This window comes from Podarcis cretensis (genome assembly GCF_951804945.1).
Source record: "Podarcis cretensis genome assembly, chromosome: 15".
Classification (NCBI taxonomy): Eukaryota; Metazoa; Chordata; class Lepidosauria; order Squamata; family Lacertidae; genus Podarcis; species Podarcis cretensis.
In genome coordinates this window covers 35,622,217-35,638,298 of record NC_137185.1, presented here as the reverse complement: position 1 = coordinate 35,638,298, position 16,082 = coordinate 35,622,217, and the positions used below count along the sequence as shown (strand labels likewise).

The window sequence follows — 16,082 nt, the reverse complement described above, 5'->3', positions numbered from 1 at the left end:
CCAGGGGTCTCCTTTGGCCTTTTTTCTAATTTTGTGGGGTCATTGGCCCAGTGTCATGCAGGTGGCAAGGAATCATGGAATTGCAGAGGTGGAAGGGACCGCAAGGGTCATCTAGTCCAACCCTCTGCATTTCAGGAATCTTTTTGCCCAAAGTGGGGCTCAAATCTCAAACCCTGAGATTATGACCGTCATGCTCTAAGGGTGTGGCAGAGAGAGAGAGAAAGAGAGAACAGGGTGCCAAACCACCACTGCCATATGGTCCCCAATAGCTTACCTCCCAATGAAATGCAGGCCTTGAAGGAATAAAAGTTGATATGCTAAACCATAGCTTTGCATGGTGTGTGTCAGTTAGAACAAACCACATGCAATCAGAGAGGAATTTGGAAGTTTTCACTTAACCTCAGTTTATCATGTCAGATGGGCTGATAAACTGTGGTTAACAATAACTGGGATTAGTTTCGAACAAGTTACCTTCAGGCCGCAATTACTGACTCGCCATTGTTAAGATTAATCCCAGTTCCTGGATCTGGACAACAGCAAACTGTGACCAATCAAAAGCAGAAGAAAAAGCTTCTGTGCTCCTACTTCTGGTTTCATGGGATCAGCAGCAGCACACAAACCCACAGCTGTCTGAGGCTCATTCCTGTTTGTGCACATCATACTAAACCAGGATTTAGTGGCATGTGGGAATGCAGTCTCGCAGTCTCTGCCCATTAGCCACGTGGCTTTCAACATGTGCCCTGCTCCATCAAGTTAGCCTGATGTTTTGATTCTTCTTTCAGCCTGGAAGATCCATGCCTGGTTACCCCAGCTCCCCGCTACCTGGGAATCCCACCCCTCCAATGACACCTGGCAGCAACATCCCCCCATACATGTCCCCAGGGCAAGACGTGAAGTCCCCGTTCCTTCCAGATATCAAACCCAACATCAACTCTTTGCATCCGTCTCCCTCTGGTAAGTCTTTGTTTAATATAGAGACCCCTGGGTTCTGGCTGATTTACCTCCACACTCCCACTGGGTTCAAGGGGAATCGTTTGCAAAAGGCCCAAGGGATTCTTAGGGGCCTTGAATGTCCCTTAATTATTTTATTTTTTTAAGATCTCCTTTTTCCAGTAATCAGATGATCCACCTGTTCTTAGGAGGCTATATAGCCAGTCATTAAACTGGGAGGGGCAAACCTTTTAACTGAAGTCAACTTTCTCAAAAACAGTATTACTCCTTAGGCTCCTTCCTTTCTGTATCGTGTTGTAGTTCTCAAGAGCAAATGAGAGTGCCCTTTGAGCACCATCCCCAACACCAGCTTTGAACACAAAGACCCACAGAAAGGCAATATTGGTAGCTGTAGCAATCTTTTATGGGATTCCCTTCCTTTGGGAAGTTTCCCAGAGCCCTAACCTGAGTGCAGGCCTGCCTGAATTATTAACAGCACTTCTGTTTGTACAGTCGTTTGGCGACTGTAGATGAGAAACAAGTGTTATTTTAATTTCTTCTTGGTTTTATATTAATTTTAATAAAATCGTTCTGCTCTGCTCTGGAACGCTAAGCTTAAACCGAATAGCTACACTGGACGCTCATTGAACATGGACTATAAGGCACCTCTTCTGATTGGTACGCAAGTGGAATATCCAATCTGGAAACTTTATACAATAAAATGTTGCAGTTTGGAGTGCTCCTGTTCAGAGTTCCAGTCAGTCAGCGGTACCTTTTTCAGGTCATTTCCATTCCACACAGAGTTGTTCTGTTTCCTTCCTCCACTCCCTACCCCCGCCAACAATTAATCTGCTTTCTTTGGCCACTGAGCAGCCTGTCCTCATTGGGCTACTGTCACAATCCACCGGTTCCAGTTCCACAAGGAATAGGTCCCTCACCAAAGCACTTTGAGAACAGGGGCATCATTGCCGAGGCAGTGAAATCCAAGCAAACCATGGTTAAGCACACAGAATCTGTCTAGCTCAGAAGATCATCCATAGGCCAGCAAGAGTCCACAGTCAGCATCACAGAGAATTCAGCAAAGCACAGCATGGGGTTATGGAAGAAGTAGCCAGCAGCTGCTCAGGTCTTCTAGCAGCTGTTAGTAGTGAAGGAGTTTTGGGAATTGCTTATTCACAAGTAGCACAATGACTCTGGCTATGTCATGACTCCTTGGCCTGGGTTTGGGCCTTCTGGTGCCATTGTTCATGAGGTGATGGTTCTACCAAGGTCATCCTCTGGAGCTTCAGGAGTTCTGTAGCAGATCTCAACCCAGAGGGCTCCTCAAGGACTGGTTTTAAGAGGACTCTTCCTTCTCAAGTTCTTTGATCTGTGAGGTGTCTCTGCTTCAACCTCCAAATCTACTACCAGATCAGGACTAGGCCTGGCAGCTGCTTTAGTTGTGAAGTTCCTCCCTTCAGGTTTCTCCTCCCCGAAGGTTTATTGTACTTCTGGAAACCTTGGGTTCCCCATGAATGGTGGGGCTGAATTGGCTAAGTAAGGAGAACTGAGTTCACACATGCACACAGGGAGGCGGCGTTTTTTGACTCCACCAGGATTCAGTTTGTGCATTTAGCAGAATCGCATGGTAAAGCTTCTCTTGATGGCACGACTTCACACAGCATGTTGGGAGGGGTTGAAAATATTAAACACGAAGGATTCAGGTGAGGTGGACATTTAATGTTTGAATTTAAATTTGTTATGTAAAACTCAAAAAAATATATAATATTTTTGAAAAGAAAGCATTAAACACACACACACACAAACCCCCCCCCCCTCACTTCCCTGTATATAGAAAATGCATGTCAGTGAAAGAGGTTCAACCCCAGCCTTCTCAACATGCTGTTTACTTTTTGAAGAGGAGTGGTCTTTTTCATGGAATAGCATTAAAAATATGATTCCTCCTCCTTGCTGCACCCCACCCCTGGTCCCATTGCCCAAAGTGATTCAGTCCAGGACAAGCTTTATCACTTGATTCTGCTCCAGATTTAGCCAGCAGATTCGGGGGGAAACAGCAGAATTTCAGTGGTTAGAGGATTCCACGGCAGTTCAGAAGTGGCAGTTGGGTGCTTGGCCCCCATGTGGGGGAAGGGTGCCTGCGGACCTCATTAATATGCAGTGGGTACAGTCTGGGGTGGGGTGGAAAGGAGAGCAAGGAGTTCCTGCTCCCCCCCCAAATGCTTGGAAAGTGCAGGGTCGTGGGGGAGGGGAAGGGTGGCGAGGCCCCTGGAGCCACAGAAGGAGTGGCGACCAGGCCTCTTCTCTGCGCCACCTGCTTCCTCATCCCACCTGCCAGGCATTTGCTTTGCCCCCAGGCATCCCCTTACGGCATCCCCGGCTGCCGGATCAAGCTGGCCTCCACACCGGCCCTGGTACCCCTACGCTACCTCACGGTGCCCGTTGCCTTGCGCCAACAGCCCACCGCCAACCCTCTCTCTCATCTTGCCCTGCCAGGAAACCCTTGCGACGAGCTGCGCTTGACCTTTCCTGTACGGGACGGGGTGGTTTTGGAGCCCTTCCGCCTCCAGCACAACTTGGCTGTCAGCAACCACGTCTTCCAGCTCAGGGACTCGGTTTACAAGACTCTGATGCTCAGGTGAGAGAACCACCCTCTTTTTTTTTTTCCTGTCGCCATTGTGCTTCCTGCAGAGGAGCTCATTTCCTCCCACCAGGGTCACCGGGAACGCTCTGTTAGGAACAGAGAGAGCATCCATGCTTCAGAGTCTGCACAGGAACAATGAGAGGAACTGGCTGTGAGCCAGAAAGGTCTTCCTTGTTCCTTGGACCTTTTCAGCTCCTTAAGACTAGAGAGCCCCCTATTTCACTGTATCAGGCCTGTGGGGCCTTTGGCCCTCCAGATGTTGTCAGACTCCAAATCCCATCAACCCCCAGCCAAAGTGTTCGGTGCTGATGGATCATGGGAGCTTGAGTCCAACAGCACCCCCCTGCACTAGACCATCCAAGTAACTCAGTTGCATACATATCTGGAACACAGGTAGTCTGAACGTCTTACATCAGAAAGATTGTAAGGCATTCTGGGCAGCCATTCACTGCACTTTTAAAAGAAACAGTGGGTTATTTAATTGACTGTTTTTTGTTCTTTGCAAGGGCTGGAGGTAGCAAGTTCACCTTCTGTTCTGAACCTCCAAAAATAGGTCTGGCAGTAAGTTCCAAAACCGATCCTCAGTTTTAGCTGGGGAAAGGTCCATAGCTCAGTGGTAGAGCACTGCTTTACATGCAGAAGGTCCCGTGTTCATTCCCCAGCATCCCTGGATAGGGAGAGATGACGCTGTCCGAAAGCCTGGAGAGTTGCCAGCCAGCCAGTGTAGACAGGACTGAGCTCATTGGGCCAGTGGTCTGACTTCGTTTCTAAAGTATCTTCCTGTGTTCCCAACTTGTCAGAGACAGAACTGAAAATCTAAGAGGGGAGAAAAGAAGGGGGGAATCCGGAGAAAAATGAGGCAGGGTGTGTCCGCAAGAAATGATTTTCTCAGTTGGGAAAAAGGGAGATCAGGGAAGAGGGCTTTCACATCCCTATCTAGAAAGAGATCTGCACTGAACACTCAATGAAGGCTTCTGAGATGCTCATTTCTGAGGTCTTTCATAGCCATTGTTTGACTAGCATCAGACTTCCAGTATCAGCCAGGGATTGCCTACTCCCATTTTGGCTGCAGCTCCCTGTTTAATTTTGAGTGGCATCTTCCCAGTATCACAACAGTAACTCTGGTGGGCCGAACTGGCCACAGACTGCCTGTGTCGGAGCATTTGCAGGATCAAAAGCCCCACTTTCCCACGTAGAGGTAGATTATTATCTCATCAGCCTTTCAGTTGTGGAATTCCCTTCGCCACAGAGGTGCACCGGGTACCTTCATTATGTAGTTCCTATCCTATGCTGAAGATGCACCTCTTTGCCCCAGTCTTCAACAACTGACCCCTACAGTTGTCATTTGTTTTAAACTGATTTTAATATTGTATTTTTAAATTGCTCTGGGACCTTATGGTGAAGGGTGGTTAATATTTCAAACTAACAATCATAATAATTTGGCCCCTTGGCTCTGAAGAACTTCTCTCTGTCCCCTTTCTACATAGAGAAGTTCTCTGGCGTTCCCAAGGAGAATACCTTAAAACAGAAACATGCCAGACTTTCTGTCTCTCTAGAGATTCTTGCTGTAGTCCCGTCAGCCCTAAATCCGTAGCACAGGGATGCTTTGCATCAATAAGGGTTCAATCCCCAGCATTTCCACAGGGAAGGACCTGTGTCCAGATGGAGCAATACTTGCAGCCAATGGTCCAACTTGCTATAAGACAGTTTCATATGTTCCTGCAATGAGCCATGGTCTTCATGGTTTATCAGTGGCTTTATATGCCACTGGTGAGTGGGGCAGCGGCAAAAATGAGCGGAGCAACACATGCAAATTTTACATTTGCACAGAAGGCTCACTCACACACCCTTCCACCCAGGAGGCATTATCAATGCAAGAGGCATCATCAGATTTCAAGGACATACCCCATGCATGAGATGCAGAGCAGGGGCAGCCTAAAGAGTGAGTGCATGGCCTGAGTGGAGTTCTGAGGGCCAGGTAGAGAAGACTGGAGGGCCACGTCTGACCCTCCACCCCTTCGCAGGGTCTTGCATGCGTCGCTGGTGGGCTTCCCAAGGAATCGGTGTTTCGCTGCTGTTTTTCGAAAGGCGTTCCATTTGCTTTCCCCAGGCCTGACTTGGAGCTGCAGTTCAAATGCTACCACCACGAGGACCGACAGATGAACACCAACTGGCCAGCCTCAGTGCAGGTCAGCGTGAACGCCACGCCCCTGACCATTGAGCGGGGAGACAACAAGACATCACACAAGCCGCTCTACCTAAAACAGGTGTGCCAGCCTGGCAGGAACACCATCCAGATCACCGTCACCGCTTGCTGCTGTGTAAGTTGCCTCTTGGATTCTTTCTCTCCCCAATGCCGCCCCCCCCACACACACCAGGGATCGCTTGTTCCCACAGCTGCATGGAGCCCACTGTTGCATGGAGCCTTTGTTTACCCAGGAGAACACCTTGCAACTCTGCCTTCTCTGTGGCATATCCCCTTCAAATTCATCGCGGGGATCCACTAAATACTTTGAATGTTCCTATGGCTGGGTAAAAATACCGAGGCCTTGTATGAGAAATAGCCAAATGCTCTCACTGTACCTCTTTAAACAATCATGGCTTCCCCTCCAAGCATCCTGGGAACTGTAGTATGCAAAGGGTGATGAGAGTCCTAAGGAGACCCCTGTTCCCTTCACAGAGCTACAATTCCCAGAGTTCCCTGAGAAGAGGGATTGATTGTCTAACCACTCTGGGAATTGTAGTGCTGCCGGGGGAAGAGAATAAGAGTCTCTTAAAAGTGCTTGGTCCCCTTAACATACTACAGTTATTGGCATTCTTTGGGGGAAGCGATGGTTGCTTAGGTACAATAGTGCTTTCAGTGTTTGTATGTGGCCTCAATGGTGCATTTTGCACATAGCACATCCGTGCAGGAGTGGCAGGTGGCAATGCAGAGCCCTGAAGCTCACAAGCAGGATAGGATGGTCATAGGTCGCCCTGTCCCAGGGTTGCTCCTCAGCACCTGCTAGTCAGAGACATGCAGCCTCTGTGGATTTGTTGCTCTTGATCATTTGAGAAGGGGGCGAGACCCTCTCTTTCCTATTCACTTCGTTCGTGCCATGCATGGAATATCCTGAGACACAGCCGCTAACCTCTCTTCTCCTTTCTTCCCAGTCTCACCTCTTCGTCCTGCAGCTGGTCCACAGGCCCTCCGTGAGGTCTGTTTTGCAAGGCTTGATAAAAAAACGGCTTCTGCCAGCGGAGCACTGCATCACCAAAAGTGAGTTATGCGCTCAAAGAGCATAAGGAGAACCTGCTGGATCTGGGTAAATTCCCATCCAGCCCAGCATCCTCTTTGCACAGTGGCCTACCAGATGCCCACAGGAAGCCCACAAGTTAAGGCAGGAGTGCAACAGCACTCTCCCTGCTTGTGCTTCCCAGCAAACTGGCATTCAGAGGCTTACTTAATACTGGAGGCAGGCCTGTGTGGCGGAAAGGGGGGCAACCTGGTACATTTTTACTGGGCCTTGAAAAGCTAGGCTGGCCAAGGGGCCCTGCTGGGCTTACGCCGTCATGCCAAGAACACCCTGTGCTTCCCAGCCAACTGGGGTCTGATTGGAGATAATCGTGGCTGGTAGTCATTTGTAGCCTTATCCCTCCATGAATTTGTCTAAGCTCCTTTTAAAACCGTGCAGTTTGTCATCCATTGCTACATTTTGTGGTAGCGAATGTCAGGAGCTCGTCCTACACTCGAGTAGGACCCTAGCAGAGACACATGTCCGACTGGCATGTTCTCTCCCTCCTGGTTGATCGTTCGGGAGCAACTCAGCATTTTGGCTAATCTACCTTATTTACATATAAACACAAACAGAGCACTGCAACACGGCTCACACTTGAGCATCAGACAGCAAAGAGAAAGAACAAAGAACAATAGTCCCACTTCACAGAACACAGTAACACAAACATCCTGTCTCCGTCACTTCCTGCTTTGTGGAGTCAAAACACACACTGTCATGTGAAAGACAACAATCCCATGACTGCAATCATGGAGCAGGAATTCTAACAGCAACCTCCGTAGTTCAACTGTGTGCTCTCCTGCCTATGAATTTTGTGATGGAGGCCAAAGAGCCCCACTGTTTGCAACAGCGTCCCTTTTCCTTCCTGATCCTTAGTAAAGCGAAACTTCAGCAGCGGCACAATCCCTGGAACTCCAGGTCCAAATGGGGAAGATGGAGTGGAGCAAACGGCCATCAAGGTGTCTCTGAAGTGCCCCATTACTTTTCGGAGAATCCAGCTTCCTGCCAGGGGTCATGATTGCAGGCACATACAGGTGAGTCTCTGGTCATACAGCCTTCATTCCCATTTTACTGCATCTCTGCAGCCTCATAGAATTGAGCTCCACCAATGGCACTGTTATCTCCCGCTGCCCCTCCAAAGTTTGCAGAGTGGCTTCTGCCCCCTTGCCCGTGTGATCTCCCATCTAGGCAGCAGCTGAACTGCTTCGTCAGGCCATTTTTAGATATCTAGAATGGGGAGGAGGTTTTCTTCGGCTGCTGTTACTCCAAGACCAGGGGTTGTGTCCTGCTAACTTCTGCTGAGAGTAGACCCAATAAAATTAATGGGCCTAACCTTGCCATGCCAATTAATTTCAGTGGGTCTACTCTGAGGGATGCTGGCACACATTTAAAGCACATTCAGCACTCGGCACAGAATCCTGGGAACTAGTTTGTGAACCAGGCAGAGGACCTTCTCAGTAGTGGCACCCACCCTGTGGAATGCACTCCCTTCAGATGTCAAGGAAATAAAAAACTACCTGACTTTTAGAAGACATCTGAAGGCAAACCTGTTTAGGGAAGTTTTTAATGTTTGATCATGTTTTTAATATTTCGTTGGGAGCCGCCCAGAGTGGCTGGGGAAACCCAGCCAGATGGGCAGGGTAGAAATACTACTACTACTACTACTACTACTATTATTATTATTATTATTATTATTATTATTATTATTATTATTAATTTGCTAGAAATTGTGGCTCTGCGAGGGGCAAACTACAGTTCTCAGGATCCTTGGGAGCAGGGGTTGCACTGTCAATATGAGTGTGTGTGTGTGTGCGTGTGTGCACAGCCTGAGTGTGACTAACATTGGATACAGCCGTAAATGGCTGCCCCCTCTTTGGGGAAATCTACATCTTTTTCCCAACCAAATTCCCTGTCTTTTGCCCAGTGCTTTGACCTGGAGTCCTATCTGCAGCTGAACTGTGAAAGGGGGACGTGGAGGTGTCCTGTTTGCAAGTGAGTATTTGTGGGTGGGGCCCGTGACCTTCGCAAGAGTGGGTGGCATCTATGAAATGTAGTCAGTGAAGCACTATAAGCACTCAGGAAGAACCCTCCTCGATCAGAGTAGCCACTCGAACCCCAGCATCCTGTTTCCCATAGCGGCCAATCGGATGCTTCTTAGAAACCCACAGGGAGGGCATGAAGGCAATAGCTCTCCCCTGTTGACTATAGTACCTCACAGTTCTACTGACCTGCTGTGCCACTCTGGCAAGATGGCTCCCTCTCTCTGCCCTGTCTATTATTTGTGCCAAACGTCTGCTAAACTTCAGTAATAGTGAACAAACCATGGGGACTTGTGTCGGACATGGAGAAGGGGAAAGAAGCGGTTGAGAATCTGTACGTGTGTCAGAGACGAGGAACCTGTGGCCCTGCAGATTTGGGGCTCCCAGTTCCCATAAGCATCAGCCAGAATGGTCAATAGTCAGGGATAATGGGAGTTGTAGTCTAGCGACGCCTGAACAATCGCAAGACCCCATCTTCAGTATATGTAAAAAAGGTAAAGGTAAAGGGACCCCTGACCATTAGGTCCAGTCGTTGCCGGCTGTGGGGTTGCGGCACTCATCTCGCTTTACTGGCAGAGGGAGCCGGCGTACAGCTTCCGGGTCATGTGGCCAGCATGACTAAGCCGCTTCTGGCGAACCAGAGCAGCGCATGGAAATGCCGTTTACCTTCCCACCGGAGCGGTACCTGTTTATCTACTTGCACTTTGACGTGCTTTCGAACTGCTAGGTTGGCAGGAGCAGGGACCGAGCTACGGGAGCTCACCCCGTCACGAGGATTCGAACCGCCGACCTTCTGATCGGCAACCCACAGCGCCACCCACGTCCCTCAGTATATGTAGTCAGAAGCATATGGCAAGCCCCCAGCCTTTACACTTCTCTGAGCAGTGTTTGTTGCTACCACCGCTATTACTGCTGACTATTGTACCCTTTGCTTTGTTCTCAGTAAAACCGCCCTGTTGGAGGGACTCGAAGTGGATCAGTACATGTTGGGGATCCTAATCTACATTCAAAAGTAAGTGTCCATTCAGAAAAAGTGAACAGCTACCATCAGATCCAGATTTGTGTGTTTGTATTTAGACTTCAGACCATTTGCAAAGCAAAAAAAAAAAAAAAGGAAGTCAAACCGAAAGGAACCGCATATCCATATAAGACGAGTTAGCAGAAATAAAAGTTACACAAACCAAAATAAAATTTAATGTTTATAAAAAAAGAGAGAAACTTAAGATTCTGACTATCCCGCCCCAAAATCCCTAGCATCAAGTAATTTAAGTGGGAAATGTGTGGTCTTTGCAGTTGTGTGTCTGTGCTTTCCACACAGAAGACAGATTACAGTCTCCTTGTGTACTTCCTTAAAATCCGACCCAGATATTGCTCCTTAAGCATGTCATGCAAAGCACACTGTGTAATAATACGTGCAAGATTTTCACCCCATTTCAAACTGCAAGGACAGGTACGCACAAAATAGGGCCTATAATTATAATAGTATGGGATTTTCACCACCTGAGGGCAGCCAAGTGCTGGAGCCAGACCCCTCCCCAGCCGATTACCCCTTCCTTTGTGATTTTGTTATGGTTAGACAAAACCTGCTGTGTTGGGATACAAATGGAATGAGAATCCAGGTAGGGAAAGGCCTTAGATCAGAAGAAGAAGAGTAGTTTGGATTTGATATCCCGCTTTATCACTACCCGAAGGAGTTTCAAAGCGGCCAACATTCTCCTTTCCCTTCCTCCCCCACAACAAACACTCTGTGAGGTGAGTGGGGCTGAGAGACTTCAGAGAAGTGTGACTGGCCCAAGGTCACCAGCAGCTGCATGTGGAGGAGCGGAGACGCGAACCCGATTCCCCAGATTACAAGACTACCACTATTGGGGAAACCTGTGGCCATCCATATATTGCTGCGCTACAACTCCCATCACCCCTGACCATTGAATGGGACTGATGGGAGTTCATCCATATCTAGAGGGCCACAGTTTCCCCACCTCTGCCCTAGATAAACTCACTCATCACTGAAACCAGAGGTTTTGGAAACAGAAGAGGCAGTCAGGAGAGTCCCATTTTGGAAGAGATTGCCAGTGCAATGTGGTGTCTTGTCAGACGAGGACAGGAGAGGTCTGGGTTGAATTCTGTGCTCAGCCAGTTAAGCAAACTACAAGAACAGCTGCTGCCTCTTCTTTCCAGGGTTGTTGTGAAGGAAGATGATGGTGATGGTGATGATGATGATGAATACTCCGCCCATCTGGCTGGGTGGCTTACAGCACATTAAAAAATTGTAAAACATTATACATAAAAAATTTCCTGATAGAGGGTTGCCTTCAGAAAATTGTGGAAATTTTGAAGCAAATATGTATTCTGGGTCAAGGGACAGGCCTGAACAGAGAGGGGTCATTCGGGTAGGATTCTGAGGCAAAAGTCTATGGCCTTAGCAAAGTGAGTGACCCCATCTCCGAAAAGAGTCACTCGCCACATTCTGAAGTAAATGAATATTTACCTCTAAAGAGGCTCCCTAATAAAACTGGCAAGTCCAGAGTCTAAAAGGATGGAACTGCATTGCTGGGCCTGACAAGCCCCAACTCCAGCACCACTACCCCCGAAATTTATACGAGCCAGAAAGCTTTCCGAGAGGCAGAGTTTGGGGATTGGGCGGCCTGGTTCAAATCCTTGCTGAACCCCGGCTGAGTCACTGGACAGCCGCTGTCCTCAGCCTGACATCCTCCACAGGGTTTCATTTATTCCCTTTATATCCCACGCTCTCAGGCAGCTTACAGTAACGAGGCACGATTACACAGCCCTCGAAGGCAACACAAGACACACACAATGAAAAACAAAAAGCCAGTCAGCTCTAATATTGCAAGCACAGAACCCGAGGGAGCTCAGACTTTCAGAATATCAAGCAGTCATAAAGGCTCACCATGAGCAGATTAAAAAAAAAATGCTTTGCAACGGTTTCTGTACTATTTTTTATTATATTATTATTATTACAACATTTATACCCCTTTTCTCCAAGTTGCTCAAGGTGTACATGGGTCTCCTCCCCTTTCCTTTCACGACAACCCTGTGAGGTAGGATAGGCTAAGAGATGGTGACTGGCTCAAGGTTGTCCAGTGAGCTTCAGGGCTGAGTGGGGATTCGAACCCTGGTTTCCCAGGTCTGGGTTCAGCATTCTAACCACTATACCACAGTGGCACTGTTATGATTTCTAAATTATCCCTGCTTACTGTTGGAGCCATGACTGACAAGGCTTTGCCATTTGCCCCACCTTGCTGATCTTTTATCTACCATATTTTTCACTCTATAGTATGCACTTTTCCCCTTCCAAAAATGAAGGGGAAATGTGTGTGTGTCCTATGGAGCGAATGCAGGCTCCTTGGCTTCAGCGATAGCAATGTGAAGCCTCCGAAGTGCAGAGGGAGAGCTCCCCCCGCGCTCCGGAGGCTTCGCGTTGCTTTCGCTGAAGCCGCCTGAAGCCCCCCGGAGTGCAGGGAACTCCCACTGCGCTCCAGGGGCTTGAGGCAGCTATCCGCAAGCCTTTGGAGCGCAGCAGGTGTTTCCGCCGCGCTCTGAAGGTTTGCGGATAGCCACCTGAAGCCTGGAGAGTGAGAGGGGTCGGTGCACACCGATCCCTCTTGCTCTCCAGGCTTCACTTCGCTGGAGAGGCGCTGCACAGTTTTCCCCCTCTGCGCAGCGCCCCTTCAAGGAAGCAGGAGGAGAAATGGAAGGGGCTCTGTTTCTCCTGCCGCTTCGCTGAAGGGGCGCTGAGCAGAGAGGGGGAGATTTTTTTCCCCCCTGTTCTCCCCCTCCTATGGTCCGGTGCATCCTATAGAGCAAAAAATATGGTAGTTCCTGTCTGGTACCCAAGTCAGACCATTGGTCCACCTAGCCCAGTGTTGCCTACACTGACCGGCAGCAGCTGTCCAGGGTTCCAGACAGGAGTTTCTCCCAGCCCTACTTGGAGATGCCAGGGAATGAACATGGGACCTTCTGCGTCCAGAGCAGATGCTCTACCACTCAGCTACAGCCCTTAAAGGATCTCTGAGCAGGCTGTCTCTGCCTAGCCTGAGATATACAGTGATGCTCACAAGGTGGCGTGGCAATGAGTGAGATTACAGCCAGAAAACAGATTGTATACTGAAATGCATGTTAATTGTAGCATCTTCTCTTTGCTACTCTGTAACACAGTATCTTGAGTCTAGTGGCTAAAATTCTAGCTCCTTGTGGTGTTTTGCTTTCATCTTTCCCCTCTGTTCATTTATTTATTTAGGCACACAACTCTGTATCCTTCAGCTGTTGCTAGACTGCAACACCCACCACCCACTACCATCGGCTGTGCTGACTGGGGCTGATGGATGGGAGTCCAACATCATCTCCAGGGCAACATGGTTCAGGGCAAGAATGAGCGCCCATATGTTGTTGGACTCCAACACCCATCAGCCCCAGCCAGCTTGGCCAATGGTCAGGGATGGTGGGAGTTGTGGTCCTGCAACACCTGAAGTTCCGCACCCCTGGTTTAGGGAATTCATACCCAAGCAGCTTTATATCCCTCTCCCCAGTAACCCCAATCCCTTCCCTGAATGCTGATTGTGCTTCTCGCTTCCTTCTCGGCCCCAGAGATCCTGCTCTCTCATTAGCAGCTGCACCAGGTGTCACAGTTGAGCCTTCCTTGTCCCAGAATACAGAGCAAGACCAGCCAGCATGCAAAACTTCCCTTCTGCCATTTGAGGGCCTCGTGCTCCCAATTTTCACTGCCGGGAAGAAAAATAAAAAAGACAGCATTGCTTTACATAAACAAGAAGGAACCAGATCAAACCTGCTGGGCACTGAGGCAGTGATGTTCCGGCCTTGGTGTATAATTCACTGCATCATTCCCCCTCCCCTTTACTTACACTGCCAAGGACAAATCTTTGAGCCAAAAAAAGGGGGGGGGGACCTGGTCCTGTGCCAGCAGCCTGGGAAGTTCTAGAAAACGGGGCTTGTATTTCCATGGGGTCCTGTGCTGAGATGGCAGCCATGGACATCCTGTCAGCCTCAGGTTTTTGATTCTCTAAGGGCCGTTCTGAGCCTGACAAGGTTTGAAATAGAGTTGAAAGCACTTCCGTTTTCAGGGCTGCTTACAAACAGCAGGTGGGCGCTTACTTTCCAATGAGCGGAGTCTGAAATTCCGTAAACATACATCGTCCAGTGATGGGCCTCCAGCCTCTTGTCTTAAGACAGGGCTGTGAGATGGCTCAGCTCTCAGCCCTCTTGAGGTTGTTCCAAGGGCACACACTTAATCCACCTTTTCCTTGCTATGCTAGAAATGGCCGTGAAGCTGTGCAAGCGTACTTTTGTGTGCCAGCTCACAAAGGGCCCTGAATCCAGGCAGCCTTGCGTAGGGGCGCAACTTCTGCAGGCATAGAAACATAGGGTGCTGTTTACACCTTGCTAAGGCATTCACCCAAAAGGGGCGTGGGTGGCACTGTGGGTTAAACCACAGAGCCTAGGACTTGCTGATCAGAAGGTCGGCAGTTCGAATCCCCGTGACGGGGTGAGCCCCCGTTGCTCAGTCCCAGCTCCTGCCAACCTAGCAGTTCGAAAGCATATCAAAGTGCAAGTAGATAAATAGGTGCCACTCTGGCGGGAAGGTAAACGGCGTTTCCGTGCGCTGCTCTGGTTCGCCAGAAGCGGCTTAGTCATGCTGGCCACATGACCCGGAAGCTGTACGCCGGCTCCCTCGGCCAATAAAGCGAGATGAGCGCCGCAACCCCAGAGTCGGCAGCGACTGGACCTAATGGTCAGGGGTCCCTTTACCTTTACCTTTAAGGCATTCACCCGCTTAGCTCGGTAGCATCCATGCTTGCAGGGGTATATCTCCAAAGTTCCAGGCGGGGCTTGTTCCCAGCCCTGCCGAGAGATGTCAGGGGCTGAGCCAGAAAGACCGCCTGACCATCCTTCCCGTTGCCTCCCTGCCCAGCTCCGAATATGAGGAGATCACCATTGACCCGACGTGCAGCTGGAAGCCGGTGCCCATCAAGCCCGACATCCACATCAAGGAGGAGCAGGACGGGCCTGTGCTGAAGCGCTGCCGCACCATGAGCCCCACCCACATGGTGATGCCCAACGTCATGGAGATGATTGCCGCCCTGGGACCGGGCCCCTCACCCTTTGGGCCCCTACAGCCCCCGCCGGCCAGCGGCAGCGACTACACCAGCCAAAGTGAGTCTGCGCCTGGGGCACAGAGACCTCTCTGGGGGGACTAGGGAAAGGACACTGGGCTGCATCTCAGAGTAGACCCATTGGAATGACTGGACTGAAGGTAGCCATGCCCGAGGGAGCCTCTCTGAGCAGGACTAGCATGGGAGGCAAGGCTTCGTTCTTCAAGGATGCAGCCTTCCTCCTCCAAGGGAGTCCTGCTTTCCAGTAGTACAGACTCCCTAGTCCAGCTCATGGGTCTTTTGCAGCCCCTGGGTATATTTCCTCCGCCCCTGATCAATACTTACGTCTCCACTTTGTCACCAGAAGTCCAAACCTTTGTACGTACAGTGCTGTTATTGGATCGTTTCGTCCTTGTAAGCTTCCCTATTGTTTATTTTTGTGTTTATTTTATATAACGTCATTGGTTTGCGCGGTGTTTTACAGAGCACAAGTGGGTCAGGTCCCTGCCCCAAGGAGCTTACAGGCTAAGATTTGACACTGGATAAAAGCAGAGAAAGGGGACAGAAGGGGAGGCAGAGTGGTTAACAGCGGGGGAACTTTGTGGCTTCTTCCAGTTACACATACGTGGACGCAGTTCTAGCAGGGAATGGGCACTGAGGGCTGAGTTAGGCGGAAAGAGAAAAGAGATGGTGCACAGAACAGAATGAACATGACTAATTTAGGGTCATTAATTTGAATGTGCCTACACATTGTACATTTAAAGCATATCTCTCCCCTCCCCTGAACCCTGAGAACTGTAGTTTGTTAAGGGTGCTGGGAATTGTAGCTCTGTGACATGTTGTTGTTGAGGTTGATGACGATGACGACGACAACATTATCATAACAGTGGTACTTCGGGTTACAGACGTTTCAGGTTACAGACTCAGCTAACCCAGAAATAGTACCTCAGGTTAAGAACTTTGCTTCAGGATGAGAACAGAAATTGCGCAGCGGCAGCAGGAGGCCCCATTAGCTAAAGTGGTGCTTCAGGTTAAGAACAGTTTCAGATTAAGAACGGACCTCCAGAAC

The 16,082-nt window shown here is 49.4% G+C and overlaps 1 protein-coding gene and 1 long non-coding RNA gene across 2 annotated transcripts in view; one reads left to right on the top strand and one right to left on the bottom strand.

Annotated features, from left to right (window-relative positions):
• Positions 1-16,082, bottom strand: part of LOC307204008 — a 55,106-nt gene that overhangs the window by 3,810 nt on the left and 35,214 nt on the right. The gene's annotated exons all lie outside the window — the stretch shown is intronic.
• The window catches only part of ZMIZ2 (zinc finger MIZ-type containing 2), a 111,770-nt gene that overhangs the window by 88,011 nt on the left and 7,677 nt on the right, over positions 1-16,082 (top strand). The window contains exons 9-16 of the mRNA XM_079954966.1: positions 783-954; positions 3,424-3,565; positions 5,682-5,892; positions 6,725-6,830; positions 7,723-7,880; positions 8,771-8,838; positions 9,829-9,897; positions 14,833-15,074. Coding sequence (XP_079811092.1) covers positions 783-954; positions 3,424-3,565; positions 5,682-5,892; positions 6,725-6,830; positions 7,723-7,880; positions 8,771-8,838; positions 9,829-9,897; positions 14,833-15,074 — 1,168 coding nt within the window. The remainder of the gene's footprint in view (positions 1-782; positions 955-3,423; positions 3,566-5,681; positions 5,893-6,724; positions 6,831-7,722; positions 7,881-8,770; positions 8,839-9,828; positions 9,898-14,832; positions 15,075-16,082) is intronic.